The sequence below is a fragment of the Electrophorus electricus genome, chromosome 8 (genome assembly GCF_041902795.1).
Source record: "Electrophorus electricus isolate QZ-2024a chromosome 8, ASM4190279v1, whole genome shotgun sequence".
NCBI lineage: Eukaryota > Metazoa > Chordata > Actinopteri > Gymnotiformes > Gymnotidae > Electrophorus > Electrophorus electricus.
Genome location: NC_137504.1, coordinates 4,240,608 through 4,265,009, shown reverse-complemented (window position 1 = coordinate 4,265,009; position 24,402 = coordinate 4,240,608). Strand labels below are relative to the sequence as shown.

Sequence of the window (24,402 nt, the reverse complement as noted above, 5' to 3'; positions counted from 1 at the left end):
TCGGCTCTGGTGGAGTTCATTTTTAGAGTATGTGTTTTTCAGGGAGGAATTTTTTTCTCTCGTTTTCCCTCTTGTCTTGGATAGGGCATCAGCATTCCCTAGCATCCTCCCTTCCAATGCCTCACTGAGTTTTTCTTTTGACTTCTTTCTTTCCAGTTATGTCTTTCTAGCTTTTAACCACTCACTCAGCTCCCATGTCCAGCAACACGGGACAATTTCTGTCCAACGAATGAGTCTCTCTTTTAAAAAAAAAAACAAAAAAAACACGCATACCTCTTTTGTCTTCACATGTCAACAGCCAGGCCTTAAGAGCTCTGTTCCCCTCACCCCAACCACATGTGTATGACTGAGTCCTCTGCTCTTATATAGGTTGCCAGGTAAGTATTTGTGGTAGAAAGAGTTGGTCATGACTGACTTTGGGAATCCAGGATGGACAAAAAAAAGCTTTTGGTAATAGACAAAACTCATTGCATGTGAACTGTTGCAAGCTTCTATTAGTTTTTACACCCAGGACATTTTTCGGTGAGACATTTGAGCCATTAAATTGTTGATTTGGGGTACATTGCAGTGAAGGTGCTTTCTGATGCTACTGGAGTATAAACTCAGTCACAGCATCAACATGTACACCAGTATCAAATCCAGTCTCTGCTAAAGCCTTTAAGTTTCTATGTGTCATTGACCCAGAAATTATGGTAAAGAACTTTGCTATGAGACTGTTTAATGGTTATGACTTTTTCAGCCTTTATTGTAGATTCCATGATGATGGTTGAAAATAGAACCATGCTTCACCTTTTCAGACCTTTTTATTTTATCAGTGCTGACTTTGTTCCAGTAGCTTGGCTATGAACGTGATTTTCTAAGCTATTGGGGTGTGGGGTGTGGGGTCTGGGATTATAGTCTGCCAAGGACACATGGCCCATCAGTATTTGTTGATGAGCTTTATCCTCTTATCCTCTGCCTTGAGTTCGGCATTTTTCCACGGGCTTCAGCAAGGCCTGCAGCTTTCAACAGCATGCACATGTGCTTGTTTTAATGTGTTTTATATAAATGTATCATTTATGAGTTCAGGCACAGCACTGTGCCCTTACTAATGGGCTGGGACTTTAATGCACATGGGGTCTCAGGTACACCCTTACTGTATCCCAGCAACTCAGCCAAGGACACTGACGTATGTTCCTGTTTATAGTAGCTGTAAAGGAGAGACGCCCAAATCTAAAAATCATGATGGACAGCAGTATGTGAATTAGTTGGAGCTAATGAACAACCTTTCAACCCTCAACATGTTCTCGGAGTAACATCCCCTAACAGGACTGTCATATTCGCAGTGGGATGTTTTAACACTGGGAACTGATTGAAGCTGCTGGGTATGGACAGCACATAAATAAATAAATAAAATTTCATTTCTAATGAAGGTGAGGATTCCTTCCTGCCAAGAGACTTGCGACAAATATGCTTGGTGCAGGAAATCATCTGAATGACTTCTGATACTCCTCCTGTGACACTGAACATCTGTGGATTGTGCAGGAGGAAATTATTATTCATGTGTCATGGGTGTGTTTTGGAAATTTTCACAGCTATTTTAGGGATCTCTTATACCACACATGTAGATGTGGAATTCTTTACCACACTTCATGGTATCAAGATGGATGCTAAATGATTTGGTCATTGTTTGCTTTAAGTTAGAGTTCCTTTTTATTGTAGTGATGTAACGGACTGAATCACATTAAACAAATGTCATTTAAGCAAGAAAAATCACTGCAGAAAGAATCTAAATCTGTCGTTATTCCAGGTGTGCGTTTCAATTCGAGGGATGCTTGTTACATCAGTTTGTGTATGTATGGGAGAAATGGTATGTAATTAAATGCAATTAAATTAAATTAAATTAAATATGCAATTAAATCATTAGGCCACCCATTTAGAATTGCTATTTATTCCATTGGTTTTGTTTGCATTATGTTTTTTTTTTTTCACCACAGAATACCTTCTTTCTCAAGTCCCATGACATTTATATAAAGCAGAAATTAGACCATTAACTTATTTACTAACACACAAGAATTCTGTTTCTCAGTGTCCTTTGATTTCCATAGTACAGTATATTTTATAAGCAAAAATGTGTGGCATAAAGCATGATCTGGCTTTTACTGTGTGTAACAATTTTGTTATTGACAGCATTATCCAGAGGAAAGCCTCAAGAAACTTTTTGGAGAGATTAATTACAGTCTGTCTCCATCATTTGTTAGTACTGAGCAAATGAAACCAACAAATCACTTTGATGGGTTTGGTATAATCCCTGTTTTATCATCACAATTTTAGATTACAATACTGTAATGATCAAAGATAATTGAGCTGTGATATTCTACAAAGGCGCCCAGATGGTGGAGTACTTTTAAACAATCAGAAGGTCCCAAGGATACCTGGCCAAAACCCTCAAATATTCAGAACACTGGAAGCTCATAACAATAAAACCATTATGATTTAAATAGTTCTAAGAAGGGCTTAGAGGAGTTATACTCTTCTCTATTGCTCTCCTCAAAGCACTAAAATGAGATCAAGGGCTATGATGTAAACTATGACTGACAGTATATCCAAATTGTTACTCAATAAAAGATGCCTCGTTCATATGTTAAAGAACAGAATATGGACCCAGGAATCACTTCTTTCTTTCTCCTTTCTCCAGAAAGTGCTGAACATCTTTAAGAGTGTCCTGTAGATCCCTGTATTTTGCAAGCCTGCATGCCTCTTCTAGCCTGGCCCAGCGATAGTCCTGATGCTCGTCGGACAGGGTGACGTTCATGCTGGGATCCCGTAGCTCGGCAAGCCAGTAAAGAACCTCCTTTTCCTTGCCGCGCACTTCATAATGCAGCCTGTGCAGAAAGCCATCGACCATACGCAGGTGCTCTTTCCCTAAACCCGCTTCCTCCTGCGTCTCCCGCCACGCCGTGGTCAGGTCATCTTCTCCAGGATCAACGTGGCCTAAAGGACAGACAGACAACAGCAAGGTGGCTGGCGTTGGACGCTGCCTGCGTAAAGAGGCATATGTAAAACACGATAGGTTTGAGCTATACCTTTTGGCGGAGTCCAGTGGTGTTCTCCATAGGAGGTTTGCAGGAGAAGATACTCAATGTCACCAGGGGAACAACATGCCAGGCGCCGGAATATTATAAATCCACATGCCCGCAACATCATCTGCGAAAAACATTGCTCGTAACGCAGCAATAACTAATCTTAAATGGGCTCCACACTCGCAACCGCCAATTAATTAGATTTCTTATCAAGATATTTCTCCGTTCCTATCTTATTTTTAGATCCACCATCTGAAATTGGTTTGTAATTCTTGTCATTTTAGTGGCTGACAACAATCGTGTTCACAGAACCTCAAGAGGTTGTGCATTTTCATGGCCAGGGCTCTTATCACATTCGAAATAACACAAACGTGATGCAAACATGCAATCCATGATTAACTGAAATTATGTTATCATGAAACTACTCTATAATATAATATGAATTTAATATGAAGAAACGCGGTAAAAAACAAACAAACAAAAAAAAACCCCAGCTGTGGTTTACAGCACAATGGTTCGCATGAAATGTTTTGTGTTTTAAAACCATTGGTCGCCTGTTGAGCCCCATGAACACATTGGCTAAGGTTCAGAAAGGGTTACCCATTCTTATAAATCTCCTGCGGACATTCCCACGAAGTCATCTTTAAATACACAAGCTTTTGTGAGCAGTGTTGTAATGTTTAAGCCAAGTTAGCCTACTAGCTAATATGATTCCTGAGACACCGCTCTAGCCAAGTCGCCTACCTTGCTTGAGGGCTGATTTATTTTCGCCCAGGCACGGAATCTATGTGGGGAACGACTGTAAAACAGCCTAGCAGCATACTTACACCAGACCTACCTTGCTGAATAAAGTCTAAAACTCAAACGTGGCAAGTTGTGCTATAGAAGAGGGACCCGTGTTTCCTGGGTTCAGTGTTTCCGGTTTCTAAGACGTCCACTGCGAAGTTTTTGAGAAGCTTCATTTTTTATAAAACTTCGTTATATATATTTTAGGGTTACTGGATGTGATGCACAAACAGATAGCAGTTAATTTATCTGAAAGCGATGCGTAACCTATCCAGAGGGGAGCTCCTCGTGTTGAAGACAGATTATGTCGGAGGATGGGAAAGGTCAGATTGGAAGAGGCGATAGTTGTAACTGCTCTCTGCTGGCTGCAGAGATAACTGCAGTAGACCCATACAAGGGGCGGCCTAAACTCAGTGGCCTCTGTGTGCAAGTGCCTGTGCACGTACTGCTGACTGGTTAAAGGTAAGAAATGCATGTATTATTTTTATTTAAAGGAAAATACTAGGCCTATACTATATAGCATGTGTATATGGTATTTTTCAACTTTTCGCAAGACTGGTAATCTGAAATTGAACTAAAAATGACTTGAAACGATGAGTGGTTTCCCTGATGGAGTTTTGGGGTTTGCTACCTTTGGCATGACTTTAGGTTCTCTCTAAGATGCTCTATGGCTGGCGTTTATTGTGTTACCGTCCACTGTTCATTTACCTGCATAGAGGTTCACTGTAACGCTTGGGTGAAAGAAAAACGTTTACAGTAGCGTGTACCCATATTGTACAACCGTTTGCATCATGTAACGTACATCATGTCAGGTATAATAGTGGATGCACTGAGTTCATTAACCATTTAATTATCTTTTTTTCCAGTTGAATGAACGATTGAATAAATGAATTAAACTGCTTTCACTAGAAAACTAGATTGATTGATTAAATTGTAAACCAAAGTACTTAAGCACATCAAAATATACCTGTACGAAACACGTTCCTAACACGAAACATTCCTAACACGTGAGCAATTTTCTCTGATTAGTTGACCACCATGGCCACAGAAAAAATGGAAGAATCGGTTAAGCGCTTCTTTGTGGGAAAGGAGAAGGACCTCATTCAGGCCAAACGCAAAAACATTACAGTCGGTGATAGGGACCTACTGATCATTTATCATCAAGGAATGTTCTATGCTATGGATCAGCACTGTTACCGTGAGTACCTGCCCAGTTCTTCCTATATATTTGGATTATGTGATGAACTGGATCTCATTGGCTGTTTTTATTCACCTCAATTCACTTTAATTCACCTTAACCAGCAGATGGAGGCAAAGCTGCACTTTTCCAAACATTTGTAAACTGCACTGATTAAAATGAGTGTGTCAGCAAGTTTATTCTTCAGGATTAAAGGTTTTAGGAATCACCTGGCAAGATTAAAGTCTCAATAAAGGATAAATCAGGTTGATTAGATGCTCAGTTGCTTTGTTTTAGAACACTTGGTGGGGGCGGAACTTGTGAATCAGAACTGAGATGGATTTTTTAAAGAAACAGGACTTTTCTCAATATGCTGACAGCATATTGCATAAAGCCATGTTATTGGATAGCTCTAGATGAGCAGCTCTTAAGAATCCTAGATGGTAGAAACCTATAAAAGAGGGTCACAGTGTCTGGTTAGAATAAAAAGCTGTGTAAATCAAGTCACTTTGTTAATTTACTAATACAGCTCTCTTTTCAACAGATGCAGGTGGATCTTTGTTAAATGGAGATATTGAGGTGAGCATTCTCGTCTTCAAATTCCAAAACTAATCAAGGTACTATGACTGGTGGTGAAGATGTTTTTTGCCAAACTGAACTGAATTAAGATGAGTCCAATCAAATGTAATGAAATTAAATGTATACGAATTAATAAAATCAGAAGGTTTAGTGACCAGCAGTCCAACACTGTTGTTTATGTTTGTATTCATACTTTCATGCTGTTTTTTAAATGTATTTATTATTTTATATCCCCCACCCCCCCATAGGAAATCAACAGCAAACACTGCATTGTGTGTCCCAAGCACAAGTACAAGATCAGCCTGGCACAGGGCGAGTGCCTTTACAAGGCCTCCAATCCTAAAGATAAGACCCAGCCTCCTCGCTGGTATTCCAAAGGTATAAAGCAGAGAGTCCACAATGTGACTGTGCTGGATGGAGACATCTTTGTGACACTGTCCGAAATCCCAAAATGGATTGAGTCAGACTATTATCAGACAGAAAATGGCAAAGAAGAGCTAAAGAAAGCGCAGAATGAAGAAACAGCCACTGAATCAAACAGCTAAGTGCTGACCCAACCTAGGAGAAACGAGCTTCACAATGCCTTGGGAAACTAGACAGACATGTGCTAAGTACTAGTGGTTTTGTTAGTGAAACAGTTCATGTGAAACAGTATCTAATACAAAACAAAAAGAACTAGTTTTTCTGTTGCATGCAGCACATTCAGCATTTATGCATGTTTTGAGTAATTTTGACCAATATTCTCTACAGATGCTTACTTTTATACATACCACTGTTCAAACCAGAGCCATGCAAAAGAAAAACCTGCAACACAGATATCAGTCTTTACAGCACGAAAAACAGCCATGGGGTGGAATAATGGCTCATCCCAGCTGATTGCAAGTGAAGGTGATGCAGCTGATTGTGATGTGCCATGTCAAGTAGTTTCTTTTTTAGGTGATAACTGTCTGTGGTAATAAAAGGACTTCCTGTATCTTATTTTACAGTAGGTCAAAGATGCAGACCTCAGATCATAGAGCAGAACCCTGTTCTCATATATTAACATCTTAAACCATGCAACCATTTTCTGACATGGTTTTTCATATGTTACTATCACTATTCTATTAATATTATGTTACTGACACTAGTCTATTAATATGTTCTTAAGTACATGTGTAAGTTGCAACAACAAAACTGTTCTGTCTAAAATATTTAATAAACTTGTGTAATCATTCTTTTGGTATTACGCGAAGCGATATTTCTGTTAAAGAGCAAAAGAAGCATTTCCTGGACACACTGGCATTTTATTTTACTACAGTCTTTTCAGACAAGATATGAAGCAGAGATGAGTGTTGAGTTTGGAGGGGGTGCATGTCAAATATTTCTCATTCATCAGAATGTAGCTAAATCAGGCTTTGGGGCATAGGAAGGTTGAACTGCAGTGCCGGTCTCAATTTTCAGACAAATGTTTTCCTAAATTATCACTTTTTAAATAATTATTCATTCGTACACCAATTAATTTACGTTGACAGCTGTATTGCACACTGATATACTGACTGTCCATTGTGACATCAAGACCGTAGCCAATCTTAACGCATGTTGCCAGATCTGGGACACACCTGCATGGGATCAGAAACTGTCACCAGTATAACTGGGCTAACTGGGCTTCCCTGATCGCATCATGTGTGTCCAACCCTCGAGCAAGACTTCAGCTAAAAACAAACCATGAAAGGTGACTATTGATCATAACTGGCATGAGGAAATTCAGTTAAATTGGCCCGTCTTGATAATATTAACCCAGCCTATGAATGTTTTTTAATAGGTTGCAATCAAACTATGCCCTCTGTTGCATCAGTGGTCTAAAAATCTTTTGCATGGTAGGGAAAGTGTAGACATTTAGGCATTTAAAGGTTAAACATTATAAATAATAACTCTCATTCATATGATCAATATGTGTGACCACTTAATATGTCATTCAGCACTGTAACAACAAATCTGTCTATTCAGCAATGTACTGAGCAAGTTAAAAGCTTGTGACACTGCTTAGAACCCATAATAAACTCTATTTATTATGAATTTATGATTCTAGTTAAGCAAGCACAGAGTGATTAACAGCTTATAAACACATTGTGGTGCATGCTCACACATTGCCATTCTTTATTACTATGCTCTAATACTTAAAGAAATAAAGTTTTCTTATCTCTATACTAATGAGAGGTTTTCCAGGAATCCAGGAATGTTAAAATCTTGTCCTGTCTATATTAGTTAGTTTACAGGTCAATTGTAAGTTTAATATGGCATAATGTGTCCTCAAATTTCAACCTATTGGTGAATAATTATATGCACAGTTTGCACACAATAATGACCTTTTTTTCTGTCTGCAGAGGGACAGAGTTTACTGTCTCCAGCACCAAGAATATGAATGTGCAGAAATAAGTCTACTCTCCAGCAAGCTGGAGCTCTCTGCAGTGACTCACCATGTCACAGAACCAATCTTGTTTATTGTATGGCTTCTACACCTGACAAAGAAAACAGCTATACTCAACACACATAGATTAAGATGTCTGTAAACTACAATATAGCTTCTCCTTTTTTTAACCACAAATGAGATATTGGTTATTAGCAGGCACTGTCATGCAGAAAAGATTAAGCATCTAAAAATAGAAAAACATTTATCTGCAGGTATAACCATAAATACAAAAAAAGAGTAATTCCTCTTCAAAAGAACCACTGAACACAGAAATAGCTCTCATTTATTGGACACTCTTGCATTCTGTTGCTTTCATATTTTAAGGCACAACCTTAACATGTTGCTTGTCAGTATTTTTCCATATCAGAAATAAATGAAATTAGAGTGACCATGAAAAGAGGAATGCTTTTGATATTAAGCCTGAAGGTCTTGTACACCAATCACTCCTGCACAGACAACCCCAGCCTGAAAGGCACAGCACACCAATCACTCCTGCACAGACAACCCCAGCCTGAAAGGCACAGCACATCAGTCAACCCTGTTTATTTAACCCATGTCTACAATTTCAATCCACATTATCAATGGGGAATTTGTACCATAAATAGAAATGCAGCAAATTTAGGATTTTTCTTCTGGTTACCACTGTGCAGAATATAGGCGGTGATGGTACAATTATAATCTCAGGATGAAATAACAAGTGCGTGACTAAAAGTGAAGGCTGGTGGTTCAGACGTATTGCCATGTAGAGGAAATGGGGCTATATTTGGGCAGCAAATATTTAATAAATATTTACAATTTACTTTATTCTTTATAAAAGACAAAAATCATATGAAACGTTATTCTGCAATTATGGGAAAATCTGAGTGCAGAAAAGGCTATGGTCTTAGTAGTAGGTTACAGCAATGATTATCAATAAGAAGAATACATTATCAAATAACCTTTAAGCATTCACACCTTCAGATCAATTCTTAATTTGGTATTTTAAAAAAAGAAAAAAAGTGATATTTGTAAAAGCGTCCTTGAGTTTGAGAAAGGCGCTATATAAATGCAACTAATAATAATATTTGAAAGGACTTCAATTCAAAGTATATACATATGACAGTAAATAGGTCCATCAATAAATCAAATATTAAAATATATATTGTGTGCTATCTAATACACCCAGAGACTTGCCATTAGTGAAAGACCAGACTTACACTATGTACACTATGTTACACTATTGTTTTTATAGAAACAATTTTCAGGCATAAGTTACTGAAGGCCTAGGAACACCCATGCACAGGCTGGACTTAAACTGTAAGGAAACTGTAAGGAAACCCTGTTGTAATAAAAAAAAGAAACAAACAAAAAAAAACATACAAACAAAAAACAACCAGCTCATAAATGGCAAACACAAGAAATTTCCACATAACACACAATCTCACACATTTCACTTCCTTCCTTATCTCTTTTAGATATCGAGAACAGGAAGTTAGTACGTCAGCTCCTTTCAATCATCTCATAATGTCAAATACTGACTTCCATCATCTGTATTACCTTTTCTCGACCTCTCTACCTGTAGACAATGAAAAAGGTGAAAAACGGCAACATTGTAGAGTTATTCACACCGCAGAACTAAAAAGCAACCTGCAAAAGTGTTGGATGCATATGTCCACGCGTGTGTGCGATGGCAAGCTCATTAGATATGCGTTTCCCTCATGCAGTTGGCGTGGGCTTGTTGATGCAGCGTGCCTGATGCCCTAGCTTTGGTAATGCAACTCATGGACTTAACAGTGTGATCACATCTCGTGGATCTTTTTTATTTTTATTTTTAATATAAAGCAAGTATGTTTGTAGCAATGAACGTTATAAAAATGTATTAAAATAGGCGAGGAACAAAAAAAAACAACAAAAAAAAACAAACCAAAAAAAAAAAAAAAGGGGGGGGGGGGGTACGTTTGCCCGGGTAAAGCACAACACTCCAGTTCAGGCAGCCGTGGATGCGTTGTAATAGTAGCCATGTCGTGCTGAGTCAGGAGTGCCAACTCACACCGTGTCTACTAGGACGCTGCTTGCTGCCTCTCATTATTTCCTTTCATACAGACACACACGAAAAAAAAAACAGCCTTCTACCGAAGAGCACGGTCCTGGTGTCAGGCTTTATGGCTCAAACGGTGGCCCGAGTTCCGGAGAGACCGATGCGTGGCATTTTTTCGCGCAGTCTTTCTTTCACCGCAAGCGAACTTGTTTTCTTTTTTAGCGCAGTGCCAGGGGGTGCGTGGTGACCACTCGATCCGGTCTCGTTTGTGCGTTTCCATGCTGGCGTGCTCGCTGGAAGATTGCGCACCGGACAGTCTTCGTAAAGCGATCGTTTGATGAATGAAAGGGGGGCACGCCGAGAAGGCGAAAGTCGACCGGCTTCACTCTCGTGGATCCGTGGATTAGTCTGCTCGACCTTCATTGCGGAAAATCATCTCTTCGAAGACTAATGTGAAATCGGACCGCTTTAAGTACGTGCTCGCCAAGCGTTATCCGGAGAGCTGGAGTAACCATGTAAGTTGGAAAGCTTTTAAAAATCTGACGTTGACTATCCATAAAGAAAATAAGGCAAAACATGACAGAGATCGTTTATTACACAACACCACCAACAATAATAATAACAACAATAATAACAAAACTAATAATAATCATAGCAACAATGCATTGAAATTAAATGTCAGAAACAACTGTCAGTGTCATTCGTTCAATGACAAAATGTGATGCAATTGCATCGTGACACACATAGTTAATAAGTCACGAAAACAGGAAGGCAGTTTCTAAGGGTATTCGTCGTAAACCATATAGAAAGCTCTGTGGTCTGAGCCTCATGCACGCGTATATACCATAGCCTATAGAAACTTCAGGAACACTACATGACACGTAAGTTCACATGCACTTGTTAACAGTAACATACTTGGTGTTCTCCATGCTGTAGGTCCATTCACATAGTGGCCCTGGGGAGTGAGTGTCCTGGAGGGGTGGGACCAGGGGAGGAAACTGCTGGTCCGGGGCAGTTACAGGGAGGGCTTCTGTGGAGCTACCTGGGCCATGGAGCGCGAGAGCTGGACCCCACCTCTACTACTCCATCCAGACATCTCCTAAACCCAGCCTTTATGGAGTACCAGTCTAGGGTGTTTGGAGATGTGAGAGTGATGGTGCAGGACTGCTCCAGCTGGGTGAGTGAGTGAGTGGGTGGGTGGGTGAGAGAGGGAGGGAGTGGGTGTTGTGTATAGCATGGTGGCTGAGTTAGTAGTTAGGAGAGAATGAGTACGATGTGGATGAATGATTGCATGAGAGTGGGTCAATAGACTACAAGAAGGAGTGTGAGAGTACAGGAATGAGTGTGTTGTGTCGAATAAGTACATTAAGGAGAGAGTGAGTCATTATAGTGATCACTGATGTGGTAGAATGTGACTATGTAAAGGTGTTTGCATGTGTGGTGGGACAGTGAGTTAATGAGTTAATAGGTATAGGTGTGATTGAGTGAATGACTGTGGATGAGTGAGTGAGTGATCAAATGATCCTGGAATGGAGGACTACAAAGGCAGGATTACAGGGCTTTAGGGGGCTTTGGGGTAGTATCTACGCAGAGGTGTGCATATGTGGCTTCTACATTAGATATAGACTTAAGCATCCTGGGATGGACACTCTATTGATCTGTATCTTAAGATCCTGTATCACTGCCTTCTCGTTGATTTCCACCTTTCTCTCAGGACTTGTTGGACAGTGACTGGGCAAGTGTGCGGAGTGTTCTGGAACAAGCTGATATAGTGGTCATTAAGTATTCGGTCAATGACAAGCTGGCATTCCAGCAGGTGCGAAATGGCTATGCCCCCCGACTCCGCCCACTCCTTCGTCACTGGGGCATGCCCGTCATCCTGGTAGCAGTGGGGGCACGGCTCAACGGTGAGATGAGCGGCAGCTGCTATGCACTGTCTGATGCTTGATGTGCAATCACAGTTCCATTTCTCTGTCGTGCTATGTTCAAGGCTGAGGCATATAAAATCACACTGCCGTTTACCTGATATGCTTTACCTAAACATCAGATGGTAGAGTTGAATTCTGAGAGTCTGCTCATGAATTGTCATATGGTAATCTGTCATGGATTAATCTGTCATGGAATATTTATCATATGGTAATCTGTTGTGGATTAAAGAGGGTCAAAGAGGTGTTATGAATGTGTGAGGTTGTTGAAGATAGTGAGGTTTTATTCTAAGGATGCTTTCTCGAGTAAGGCTTCTCTGCTCTGTTAAATGTGTCCTTGACAAGTCTCCAAAACCCATCAAAGAAGCAAAACAGTAACAAAGCGCATCAGTTCAGAAGCATGAAGACATCTGGCACTGGCTGGATCTTACAGTGTTAAAATTAGTCATCCATTTAATACCTTAATTAAATTCCCTGAAATGTTACCAGACCCTAAGTTCAAGATAGCATTTGACAATCCAGGTTAGTCTGTTTGGTTGTTATTGACTGAGGGAGAGGAGGTCACAACAGTACAAGTTCCACAGTCCAAGAGAGTTGTCTGTTATGGATAAATTGTTAGTGAGGATTCTAACTGGACCCTTAGTTTCAGCCAATGTGTAATGGCTGAACTATTTAACCCTACACAGTCTTGCTTGTAGTCCAAAAGTCATAATTTTGTATGTATGACCTCTAATATTAACCCAAGCAAGAGGAATATGTGAAGAGCTTGTTCATATGCACATGTTCAGAGGTAAATATTTATTCTGCTTGGAATCAGTCCTCCACCTCAGACTTCTCAGTCAATAAACCAAACAGCAACATCTCAGTGTGTTCTCAACTGCCCTTCAAATCTAGAATTGATCAAGAAGGTGATAATAAAATCCTACAATAATTGTGTTTGCCCCTGAAGGCTAATAGAATGGCAATAATGAGCTGTGCAGGTTAGTGCCAGACCTATGAAAGGTCTCTGTCTTGTGTGGCATCACCTAAGTGCTAAACATGGCCTGTTGGTGAATGCTGGGTATGATAGGATATTGGGTATGACAGGATAACTGTGCATTTCCTGTTGTCTGGCTGTAGGGACACCCAGAACAGTCTCAGAGCAGTGCATTTTCTCACACACACACCCACCCACATGCTTCATTCCATACCCTGTCAGTGAACTGGTCATTTCCTCTCCAGCCTTCACTCTTTGTCTTACCTTTCCCAGTATCTCCAAGCTGCCTGTTTTTCTTTTCCTTGAGCTCTCTAAGGCATTACATGTTGGCATTATAAAAACAATAGTCATGCTGCTTCAGTTCTGCCCTCTACGCGGCGTGCATGGCACCCACAATTCCAGAATTGTCATGCATCTTCATGAGCAGTGACCTGTTAGCCTACTTCAGTGTCTACTATGTGTGAACGTTATTGAGGGTCTTGCTCTCTGCAAATGTCGGTTGACCTGTATGTCATAACAGTGTATCATTTGCACAGGAATGTCTGTGTATACTTTCCATACTCCCACCTCTCCTCTCAAACTCCTACACTACCTCACTGTCTTCAGATGACGGGCCCCCATGCACATGCCCTCTGTGCGCATCTGATTGGACCAGCTGTGTGCCCCATGGCGACGGCCTGCAGCTGTCCCGGGACCTGGGGGCCACTTACCTAGAGCTGCCCTCACTCAACAACTTCTTCGTGGGTCGCTACTTTGGCAGCGTGGTATCTTCACTCAGCAGCCAAAATACCTTTCACAGTTTAATAATTACAACAAGGCATTGCTTTTGAGTTTTTTTTTTTAAAGAAACATTCCAATGATCATCTTACTATTTTAATAGTAGAAGGTGTGTATGTTTGTGTTCATATGTATAATGACTATGACACTCTTCATGTGTGCATTCATTTAGCTTGAATACTTCATGATTCAGTGTCTGAAGCAGAAAGCTAAAGAGAGACCTGACAAGAGGCGGGGACAAAGGTTTAACGAACCCCGCCCTCCCCACTTGGACCAGCCAGGTACGAATATGAAAATGCAAATAAAACCTGCATCGGCAAGAGCTCTTTAATGGCTGGGAATCTTTGTATGTGGGCATGTGGCATTTCGATATAATAAGATCCTATCAAGCGGTTAGATATAATGTATATTATTGAACCAAAAACACTTTCAAATGCCTCAGCATTGGATAATCTTTGCTGCAATGATTATTGCCACACAGTGAAGCCAAAGGTTTCCCATAGTGTTGATGCTGCTCCAAGTCCACTGGCCCTTTTTTACAGGAGCACGGGCTATTAAATATGAAGGCTGCTGAATCCTGGACGGCCCTTTTTGGCAAAGCCAAACATGCCCAGTCGTAAAAAGTGATGCGTGGCGTTGCATCAGTGATCCGTCAACCATCGCCACATGTTTACGGTGTATATTTGCATTAGGCTTGTTGTGCATGCTTTTTAGTCTTTCTTTCTAATGGAGAATTCCGTTACTCTTCCTCAAATCCGATTTCTTTCTACTTACAAAGCCTTCCCCTTCCTGCTGGCTCACGTATCCAAGTGCCTTCCTCCTCCGCCACACTCTATTACATTTGCTACACCTTCCCCTGCCCGTCTTATCACTCTCTCCTTCTCCCTTGACATTTCCATCCCTCTTTCTTTCCGTCTCTCCTTTTTACTCGCCTCTGCTCTGTTTCCCGCTTACGTGGACTCAACCCTTGCTAACTGACGTCCATGTTTGCCGTGCTCCCAGCACGTTTGCCCCCAGTAAGAGTGGAGGAGTCCAGCTTCTCCCAGGACCTGCAGTGGCTGCTGGAGCGAGGGGTGCAGTTCGCGGACGTGCTCTTCTACGCCGGCGACTCCGGGAAGGAGCTGGGTTGGGCGCACGCAGCCGTGCTCTGTGCCGGCAGCCCCTACTTCAGACAGCTGCTGGTGGGCAGGCAGGCGTGGGAGAGGCCTGTCTCCCGCTGCGCCTGCCGCGAGAGGGATGGCCCCCACTCCCTCCTCTCCACCTGGGACGGCGTCTTGGACGACCTGCCCAGGCCAGACGGGCACCTACCTGGCCGCCTGTCCAGGCTGGTGGTGAAGGACCCGCTGCTGTGTTTGTGCCTGTGGGAGACACTGATGTTTCTCTACAGAGGTGAGCATGCACAAGTGCTGTGTGAAATATCCCAGCTGATGTTAACGGGAATATAAACACTGTGTGTAGCCTGGGGTGGGGCTGTCTTCCAATTTTGCTAGATTTTCTTTTGTTGTCTCATATTGACATACAGATGTTAATTATTTGGTAACCACATTAAACTCTACTTACTCAAGAGTTAATTGAAAATCAAAATCAGGGAAATAAGCCTTATTTAAAGATGCTTCTTCAGCTGTTCTTGCCGGTGAGTCATTTTCCTGCTAAATCACCCACTTTCAATCCGTTCAAGTCATAGTAAAACTCCTCACTGCCATGCCTCTCTTATCTCACTGCTCTGTACTTGGATTTTCCTTTGTGTTTGAATAGCGGCACTTTTGGTGGCAGTGCTTTATTATTAGCAGTGTGCTATAAGGCTTAGGCTGTGTATCTGTGTGTGTACGCGCGCGTTTGCGCGTGTATTATATCTCACATGTGGCGCACATGTGATACTCCTACAGCCCTTTTGCAGGACCCTGGGGGATGTAGGGCTGATTAGCATGGGTAGCAGGAGCAGACACAAACATAAACTTGTCACGCAGAGAGAGAGAGAGAGAGAGAGAGAGAGGGAGGAGTGAATGAAACAGGGAGTGTGAATTTGTGGGAGATGGAGAGAAAGAGAAAAAAAAGAGTGGGAGAAATGGAGAATGAGAAAGAGAAGGATGAAGGAGGAAAGAGAGGCAGTGAGGCATCTACATGGGATGTATCGTGTCTGTAGATGTGTGGCGCTGAATGCATAATTGTTTTCGTGGCAAAAATGCGTTCTGGTGCTTAGAAGGCATCCCAGAATCTACGTATCGTAAGTGTTTATAGAAATATTATCCTTTGTTGCTAGGCTATACATCATGTTCCAATATTAAATGATTATGGTTTGAATTGCAGTCAGTCAGAGATGGGGGGGGGGGGGGGCTGAATGAAGGGGATGGACACATTTATCAGTAGTAAGACATATATGGCTAAGAAGGCGAGACTCATACCAATGAGATCATCGCAAGCTTACAGGGCTATTGTGCAATGACCCTTTACATGCTTTCCTCCAAGGGTAGTCATCCCATTAAGAAGAAATGGCACCCTGAAACACACTGTGCAGTCGGACAGGGAAGAGCTGTTCAGCCTGTACTGGGGAGGCTGGATTTTTTAACACAACAGGCCAATATGACTATCGGGGGCGGAATCTGGGATAAGAAAACGCTTCAGACAGGCTTGTCAATAACGGTGTTATCAGCTTGACATTGTGCCAGATAAACGTTTTTGCCTTTCTAATGAGCTCCGCCAGTGTCCAGGGACAGCCAGCGTGGTCTGCTGTAGCCAACACAAGAGGCACAAGGAATAGAACGATAATTCGGTGCCTTTAAAGCTGCATCACGTGCAACGAGTCCAGCAGCTGTGGATCAGGGGTTGAACTGTGAACGTGTGTGCACAGACCTCTGTACCACCCATATGCCAGGCTGAGACTTATCCCATCTGGACAGACTGGTCATGCATGATGGCTTGCAGTAATGTACTTGCATATCAGTGCATGCATGTGTCTCTCGGTGTGTGTGTGTGTGTGTGTGTGTGTGTGCGCACATTCCCAAACAGGAGCCTGGGAATGGGAGTATCTGGAGGAGGCTATAGCTGAGAAACTGAAGAACCCTTTAGCTGTAGCCCAGCTGATGGACAGAATACGCTCGTTCGTGGGGAGGGAAAAGGTAGATATGAGAGGCTTTTTTTAGGCTTGCTCTACAGCACTGTTTCCCAACATAGTCCACCGGTCCACATTTATGCTCTGTCCCAGGTCCCAACACACCCGACGGTATGGCACAGTACGTTCCCAGTACGTTCCCAGGTCCCAACACACCCGACGGTATGGCACAGTACGGACAGTACGTTCCCAGGTCCCAACCATAGACAGTACGGTCCCAGGTCCCAAATGTTGCACTTGCAGTCCTGAAGTGCACAAATGCACGCCACACAAGGCCATAGCGTGTCCCATTTCTCATTTTGGCGATCAAAAGGAGAGCTCATGAGTGCCCTCTACACGCCCTTACTGCAGCCTTCAGCCAGGACTGCAATGATGCATGTGTAGGAGCAGCCTATTACCCAGAACTCGGTGTGATACAGGCGAGGACCGATCAGAGTGTATAGTTTTGTGTCAAGTAGTCTGATCATCATGGCATAGAAGAAATATTCAAATTTATTTATTTATTGGTTGTTAAGTAATTAAAAATAGTACCTTAGATAATAACTTCAGGTTACTGTCAGGTACAATATAGATGCATGGTTTGTAAGATCTATGTGGCTGTCCCACATGCACGCTTTTAAACTGAGCACTCCTGAGGACTTGCACCATGGGTATGCACATTGACGTCAGCAGATTGTGGATTTGGAGGAGGACCACAGGGATTATGGAACCATTTGGAACTGGGCTCACACAGAAACTGGACCCGGCCATCCCGCTGTTTTCAAATGGGTCTGACTGCTATCATGCCACTTCTGATTGGCTTCTCATGCAGGGGATAATGGGAACGTTCAGAACAGGCGTCTGGCTGATGCCGACAAATCAAGGATAATATATTTTTTGGTGTAGTATATGCCACCATCATTTAGTGTTGCTTCAGTGCACCTGTGCTATCTGGCACTCACAACTAAGTTTTAATGATGATGTAGTAAAACAAATAAATAATAAAAACTGGTGATCAGCAAAGAACCAGGTTGATATGAAGATTTCAACACTATACAAAAAGCCTTAATTACAAATAATTCAGGAATCCTAAGAAATAACAAGCTAAACAACAAGGAATTCAATTTATGGGAATTCATTAAGTGAATAACAGCAGCTGTTAGTTTTATTTACAGTTTGCTCCCTCAGCAGCAATTAGACAGGCGTTTAAAATAATTACCAAAAAAAAAAAACAGCCCAGGAAAAATTAATAGCCTAGGTGAAAATTCAGCAATCATGTTCCATGTATAAGTGTATATAGCCTGCATAGCAATTCAGTTAATATTGCAGGGAATCAGTTATTGTAGTATAATAATAATAATAATAAGACTTTATTGATCCCAATGGAAACTATTACAACAATTCACAGGAAGCTAAGTTTAATTGACAAAAGCCTATTGAACCACTCTGACAGCATATGGACAAGAGCATTTGGTTTGGTGCTTTCTTCAAACCTTTCAGCACAGTTGGAATAGTAATTTTAGCCTGTCATTTTTTATTTTTTTTATTTTTTTACAGAAAAATTCTTATTTTACAACTATAAAGGATTTGTCAAGCAGAAAGTCCAGACACTTTAGAAAATAACAGAGCAATATGGTCATGTAAAACAGCATGCAGATACCTTAATTTTATTGATCGAAGACACCTCAGAACGAATGGAAGAGAATGGAAAGCTCTCAAATGGCCTCATACCCCTGAGTTGTTCACTTCCAGTGACATGGTTTGAAAAGCAAATTTTGAGAACATGACCTGAACTAAGCGAATAGAAACCCTGAGTATCTATTACACATATCCTAAAAGCAAGGCTGAGTTACAAATGTGGAGCATTTGTTGGGCCCAAAGGACTGGGTTGAGAAACACTGGTGTAGCTGTTAAAAACTCTCCTGTGATAATTGATAATTGTTCATAATACAGTTGCAGGGTGCGTAAATACATAATGCATAAAACGCACGTACACATACAATACACTTTGTGGGTAGATTGATTTGCAGTGGCCGAATCACTCATGGAAGAAGGAAGAGTGCAGGGAATCTGTAAAGGTTAATTACAGCTCCTAAAGTCACCTGATAAGTGGCAGCGATGTCTTTTCATGTGTGCAGGGCACCCGGGACACGCCCACTCCTCGCTCCCAGCAAGGCCCACAAACACTCAGCAACATCTTCAATTCCCCTCTCTACTCTGATGTCATTTTCATGGTCCAAGGCAGGTCTTTGGCTTATTCTGTGTTATACGGACATATAGTCGTGGCTTAAGGTTTTAAGACTGACAAATTTTGGTTTTCACAAAGTTTACTGCCTCAGTTTTGTTTGTCAGATTTTTATATGGCATAGTGAAATTCAATTATAAGCATTTCATAAGTTTTTTTAAATCTATTTATTGACAAATATATTCAGTTTAAGCAAACACTTAGAGTTGACCCTTCTTTTTTTTTTTACGACTTCTGCAATTTGCCAAGGCAAATTCAGCTTCTGGGCAAAATCTTGACTGATGACAACCCATTCTCGTCTAATCAGTGCTTGGAGTTGATCACTGTTTCTGTGTTTTTGTTTGTCCAACCTCTTTTTGAGGATTGACCACAGGTTCTCAATGGGATTGAGATCTGAGGAGTTTTCTGGCCATGGACCCAAAATTTCAATGTTTTATTCACCAAGCCACTTGGTTATCACTTTTGCCTTGTGACATGGTGCTCCATCATGCTGGAAAAAGATTTGTTAATCACCAAATTGCTCCTGGATCGTAGGGAGAAGTTGCTCTTTGAGGATGTTTTGATACCATTCCTTATTCATGACAGTGTTCTTAGGCAAAATTTTGGGCAAACCCACTCCCATGGATGAGAGCTTGCTAGCAGAAGGCAGGTGTGAGTGCATCTGCATGCACAGTGAGGTGAAGGCTTTTGGAGGATGGCTTGATGTCAAGAAGGGCAGCAAAGAAGCCACTTCTCTCCAAGAAAAACATCAAGGACAGACTGACATTCTGTAGGAAGTACAGGGACTGGACTGCAGAGGATTGGGGTAAAGTTATTTTCTCTGATGAAGCCCCCTTCAGACTGTTTGGGACATCTGGACAAATGATTGGAGAAGAAAAGGTGAGCACTACCATGAGTCCTGTGTCATGCCAACAGTGAGGCATCCTGAAACCATTCATGTGTGGGGTTGCTTCTCATCCAAGGGAATCAATACTTGTCAGTAAAAAGTAAAAAAAAAAAACAACAGAACTTATTTAATGCTTATAATTGTACTTCACTATACCATATAAACATCTGACAAAAGGATCTAAAAAAAAACTGTGGCAGTAAACTTTGTGAAAACCAAAATTTGTCAGTCTCAACTTTTGGCCACGACTGTACATGCACACACAAAATCATGTGTGTCAGATTTGACGTGAGGAAAACATATTCAGGGGACGCAGACGCTTCTCTGTAGGAGAATGTAGCTTGCGTGTCATGGTTAAAGAAGGTTTCTGGGGGTCCGGTTTCAGGGAGTGTGCTGCCAGCACACAGAGCTGTGCTCGTGGCCCGCTGTGATGTCATGGCCGCAATGTTCAGTGGGAAGTATGCAGAGGCCCGGAGCCGGGTGGTGCCCATCCACGGAGTCTCCTCCGACACTTTCCTCGCTTTCCTGGAGTACCTCTACACTGACACCTGCTGCCCAGGTGAGGCCACTGCAGAGTAGAGCACTCATCATCCCAAGAGATCCCTGAGATCCACCCTCCAAAAACTCAATTTTTTCAGATGCCAGACAGCTTAGTCCAACTGTTCATCTTTTTTTGCAGGGGCTAATCTGACATATATCTTCAGACTGACTTAGAAACGACAGATTTGTCTCATCATATTACACCACTTTTCACATCAATAGCAGTGTTTCAAGCTGTTCCACTAAATGTGATGGATTCCATGTAATTTGTACTGAGCAGTGCACATTCTCCTGTAGAGGAACGTGCTGGATATGACTGCTGGCGGATGAATATGTTGTGGATTGTGACAGAGGTCGACGGTCTGATTGATCGGGGAGAAACGAGGACGTGGAGATGACTGACAGCTGGTTGTGTGTGTGTATGTGTGTGTAGCCAGTGTGTTGCAGGCTATGGCCATACTGGTGTGTGCAGAGATGTACCAGGTGAAGCGGCTGCAGCACCTTTGTGAGGTGTGCGTGTGCGCATACCTGCAGAGCATGCCGAGCCGTGAGTTGGCCTCCACCAGCATTAGTGTCATACGCTTACTGAGGAGAGCAAAGGTGAGCTTGCTGTTGCCCTAGCACGTGTCTCTCCGCACTCCCCGTAACAAACCGCTGCCACCCCAGTGCCAGCGGCTGTTCAGAGTCACCGCAAATGCTTAAGAGTCTGACACTTTGATATACAGAAGGGTGTATCGACAGCTCTTTCCACTTCACTTTTATGTAACTAAACACACTGAGCCGATGTAAACACTACACAACGCTGGTTACACTGTGGTCAGTCCTGTGCCAAAACAAATTTGGATTTGCACCTGATGGCACAATGTGGTTATATTTAACAAGTCTGGACAGCTCTCTGTGCACAGTGCCTCAACGCTGACAAAGTATGTCTGGATATCTCTCTGTGCACAGTGCCACAATGCTGACCAACTATATGTCTGGCTGCTTCACTTCATTGCTAACAACTATCTCATCTTCAGCCACAAGCCCGACTTCCTGGAGCTATCAGGTGAGTTGTTTGGGAGGCCATCTGGAAGGGGATATTTCCTATTCATTACAGCAAATGCAGTGCTATTGTTAAACTCAGAAATACCTGACCAAATGCCCTCTTTGCCACCTAACAGCTGTTACAGAACAGAAATCAACAGAGGCTCATTAGGACACAGCTTTTGTGGGGGGAAAATATATTTCTAATACAATTCAGAGTGCAGAACTCCTGCTGGGGGTGCATATTATCTCAAGACAATGTCTCCAGCTCTTGCTTCTATGATTTCAAGCTGTTCCCCTAGATACATACACTGCCATATAAACAAGTAAGCATGCAAGCTATTACGCAACACCAAGAATGGAAACAAATTAGGTTATTTTAAAAAGTACAGATGAGGCAAATAAAGTGGGATGCACTGATTTGACCGTCTACATATCCAACAAGCGTGCGAACGTTAAACATTTCAAATGCTTTATGTTTTACACTATTGTGGCTATTCTCTTTTAAGCGGTTAATATTACATAAAAAGCAGGAAGTGAAGGGTGGAGAGGAACACCACCGCCCATATAGGTATTGGGGATGTGTTGTTGCCATGGTTTCTGCACGGTCACCATGCTACTGTTGAGCAGAGGAGGAGCGGGAGCAGGTGGAGCATCTGCGGTGGCCATCCCGGGGCTATCTGCAGGAGCTCAGCGAGTACCAGCGACGCCGGAGGCAAGTGCGCAAGTCCCGCTGCAGCATCATGTGACCTCCCTCCGTCTGCCGTGTGGACCGGAACGAGGCCGTGGAGATGAAGGAGAGGGGAGTCACAAAAAAGACACATCGAGGAGGCGAGAGGCGTGACAAGACACACAAGGCACGCTGACACAGGCCTTTCTCATGAACTCTGCAAGGGAAGCAGCAGAATTCTGATGCACTGTGTCTGTATGGACGTTGACCTTTGATCCTGTGATGTTATGAAGCTGTGTGTTCTCAGAGACTTGGGGCAGACACTGTGGCTACGAGCACACTGTGCTTCTCATGCTGCGCAACCACACATCTCTGGCTTCATGTACATGGAAATAAACTGTGACTCCAAATGGGATCTACTGACTACAATAACGTTGTAACCACAGATTGAGTGCACTTGGCTATGGTTGAAACCCTATCCAGAAAATGTGATCACACAAGTCACTCAAAGCTGGTATAATCTCCAGTGGTAAACAGGGTAGGGTCAAACTCATTCTCTATAGAGATTTATATTTCATCATCATTGTCTACCATGGTCTTTCATGGTGAAATTTATTTAATCTGTGATTACACTTGCAGAATTACTTGAATAACATCTCAAATGTTTATTTTTTCCTCATGAGGTTATAATTTTATGGCGATGCAACTATTTTTGTAACACATACATTTGGGGAGGGAGGGAATATGTAGACAGTATGCATCCAGCATGTGGATTTAGTTTAGTCAGTGTGTTGGACTTGGAGCCTGTTCTTGGCTGTTTGTAGTCTAGTCCAGTTCTGTTGAGCTTCATCCCATGCTGAATAAAAGACATTTTAGGAGGATCCCAAAGTTGTGCGTCCTGAGATTCAGTGCCTAACCAGAACAACAGGGATAGCAGTGTTCCAATGTGCCAAATGGGATTGGGCCCAAAAGTCGAATACAAACTAGATTTCGTACTGACATTTGCAGTCGGATTTACCTCCTGTGTCGTCACTGCAGTACTTTAATATGACGCAGCATGCCGTCCAGTTGGCCCTTTCTGTCCAGCTCTGCCACATCGCTGCCTCCGCCGATACACGTTTCCCCTATAAACACGCGAGGCACCTACGCAAATGACACAGTTAGTTTAAAACAATATAATACACCTAGAGAAATTTTAAAATAGAAACCACGCTTAAACTCCATGGTGGTTAGTAGCTCAACTTTTCAATCGGCTTCAGCACATACTGCTTTTACAGGAAAGCACATGACTAATCATGGCCGCCAGCAGGGTTGGACATGCAAAGTCGTTTACATGTTTTACTCATGGTTTTCCATGTTTTTTAAACTTCATCCAACTTAGAGCAGGAACGCTGAAACACTTGCAATACTCAACACTCACGGTTCGAGCGCCTGTAATCTCCTGCAAATAGTCTTGTATGCTGCTCATGTCCTCCCGTGCACTTATGTCGACAAGCTCCAGGTGTCCAGGTTTAAAATTGTACTTCGACAATACATCTTTGGCCAGTGTGCAGTACGGGCACGACGGCTTCAGAAACAGGACAACTCTGTCTCCTTTTATTTGCGCTTTCACAAACTCCTGAGCCATTGGAGCAGTTTCCTCGGCTTGGATAATTCAGACGATTTCCGGTCCGGTTGAAAACGAGTGTTGGAAGTAACAAGCCAGCAAAAGGTCGTCCGTCTAACACACCCCCTCAGAGGAGGGTTTACCGACGCGTCCTATCTCTTTTTAAGCGGCCATATCAAAGACGTCCATGTTTTACTTTAGGTGTCAACAAGCTCTTCTAAAGTCCACACTTGCGGGTTTGTGTAATTATGTGCTGTTTGGTAAGTCCTCCATCCCAGTGCTGGAAGAATTGCTTGCACAGTGTGCCAGAGAGACTACCCTTTCTTTAATACTGCACCTAGCCATCCATCCAAAGAGTCGTGGCTGTGTCGTTTAATCCCATAGCGCTGCTGAAGATGCAACTGAAAGATACTTTCCAATAGCTGTTGCTCACCGAATCATTTTAAATTATTTACAATGGCAGTTCCATATAGGCCCAAACGCGTCGTTTTAAAATACTTTCCACTGTCTTGGTAAACGCTGTGACTAGATAAATATTTACTGAATTCATAAAACAACTGTCTATACAGCCAGAATTGGGTAATATGTCCTAA

At 42.3% G+C, this 24,402-nt stretch overlaps 4 protein-coding genes across 8 annotated transcripts; 2 read left to right on the top strand and 2 right to left on the bottom strand.

Annotated features, from left to right (window-relative positions):
* Window positions 1–1,912: 1,912 nt before the first annotated feature.
* Window positions 1,913–4,156, bottom strand: nudt2 (nudix (nucleoside diphosphate linked moiety X)-type motif 2). Of its 3 annotated transcripts, none has more exons than XM_027003700.3 (3): window positions 3,807–4,156; window positions 3,066–3,186; window positions 1,913–2,973 (listed from the first exon to the last, which is right to left on the bottom strand). In XM_027003700.3, the coding sequence occupies exons 2-3, from the start codon at window positions 3,184–3,186 to the stop codon at window positions 2,651–2,653; spliced, it is 444 nt and encodes a 147-aa protein (XP_026859501.1). In that variant the 5' UTR covers window positions 3,807–4,156; the 3' UTR covers window positions 1,913–2,650. The 3 variants fall into 3 exon arrangements, with proteins under 3 accessions (XP_026859501.1, XP_026859502.1, XP_026859500.1); XM_027003701.3 differs by having other exon boundaries at window positions 3,890–4,156; XM_027003699.3 differs by having other exon boundaries at window positions 3,901–4,154.
* Window positions 4,157–4,179: 23 nt separating this feature from the next.
* rfesd (Rieske (Fe-S) domain containing) lies at window positions 4,180–6,817 on the top strand. Of its 2 annotated transcripts, XM_027003698.3 has the most exons (4): window positions 4,180–4,310; window positions 4,878–5,046; window positions 5,570–5,604; window positions 5,853–6,817. In XM_027003698.3, exons 2-4 carry the CDS (start codon window positions 4,887–4,889, stop codon window positions 6,147–6,149), a joined length of 492 nt encoding a protein of 163 aa, XP_026859499.1. In that variant the 5' UTR covers window positions 4,180–4,310; window positions 4,878–4,886; the 3' UTR covers window positions 6,150–6,817. The 2 variants fall into 2 exon arrangements, with proteins under 2 accessions (XP_026859499.1, XP_081574755.1); XM_081718629.1 differs by lacking the exon at window positions 4,180–4,310 and having other exon boundaries at window positions 4,356–5,046.
* Window positions 6,818–10,014: 3,197 nt separating this feature from the next.
* Window positions 10,015–22,282, top strand: rhobtb3 (Rho related BTB domain containing 3). Its single transcript, XM_081719593.1, has 12 exons — window positions 10,015–10,585; window positions 11,007–11,247; window positions 11,785–11,977; window positions 13,578–13,735; window positions 13,921–14,029; window positions 14,751–15,137; window positions 16,755–16,864; window positions 18,975–19,081; window positions 20,357–20,526; window positions 20,941–21,107; window positions 21,459–21,555; window positions 22,164–22,282. Coding segments are annotated over exons 1-12 (1,860 nt in total). The 5' UTR covers window positions 10,015–10,583.
* Window positions 17,975–23,956, bottom strand: glrx (glutaredoxin (thioltransferase)). 2 transcript variants are annotated; one of them, XM_027003717.3, is made up of 3 exons: window positions 23,624–23,954; window positions 23,222–23,346; window positions 17,975–22,293 (listed from the first exon to the last, which is right to left on the bottom strand). In XM_027003717.3, exons 1-2 carry the CDS (start codon window positions 23,828–23,830, stop codon window positions 23,233–23,235), a joined length of 321 nt encoding a protein of 106 aa, XP_026859518.1. In that variant the 5' UTR covers window positions 23,831–23,954; the 3' UTR covers window positions 17,975–22,293; window positions 23,222–23,232. The 2 variants fall into 2 exon arrangements, with proteins under 2 accessions (XP_026859518.1, XP_026859517.1); XM_027003716.3 differs by lacking the exon at window positions 17,975–22,293 and adding an exon at window positions 22,799–23,115 and having other exon boundaries at window positions 23,624–23,956.
* Between the last annotated feature and the right edge of the window lie 446 nt (window positions 23,957–24,402).

Bases quoted from the DNA above. Each gene is read 5' to 3' on its own strand.
- rfesd (XM_027003698.3), top strand. From the start codon at position 4,887: ATGGCCACAGAAAAAATGGAAGAATCGGTTAAGCGCTTCTTTGTGGGA. The intron at 5,047-5,569 runs GTGAGTACCTGC...TCTTTTCAACAG, and splicing joins TATGGATCAGCACTGTTACC to ATGCAGGTGGATCTTTGTTA. The intron at 5,605-5,852 runs GTGAGCATTCTC...ACCCCCCCATAG, and splicing joins TGTTAAATGGAGATATTGAG to GAAATCAACAGCAAACACTG.
- nudt2 (XM_027003700.3), bottom strand. From the start codon at position 3,186: ATGATGTTGCGGGCATGTGGATTTATAATATTCCGGCGCCTGGCATGT. The intron at 2,974-3,065 runs GTATAGCTCAAA...TCTGTCCTTTAG, and splicing joins CCACTGGACTCCGCCAAAAG to GCCACGTTGATCCTGGAGAA.
- rhobtb3 (XM_081719593.1), top strand. The intron at 11,978-13,577 runs GTGAGATGAGCG...CACTGTCTTCAG, and splicing joins AGTGGGGGCACGGCTCAACG to ATGACGGGCCCCCATGCACA. The intron at 21,108-21,458 runs GTGAGCTTGCTG...CTCTGTGCACAG, and splicing joins GCTTACTGAGGAGAGCAAAG to TGCCACAATGCTGACCAACT.
- glrx (XM_027003716.3), bottom strand. From the start codon at position 23,830: ATGGCTCAGGAGTTTGTGAAAGCGCAAATAAAAGGAGACAGAGTTGTC. The intron at 23,347-23,623 runs GTGAGTGTTGAG...TCATTTGCGTAG, and splicing joins AGATTACAGGCGCTCGAACC to GTGCCTCGCGTGTTTATAGG.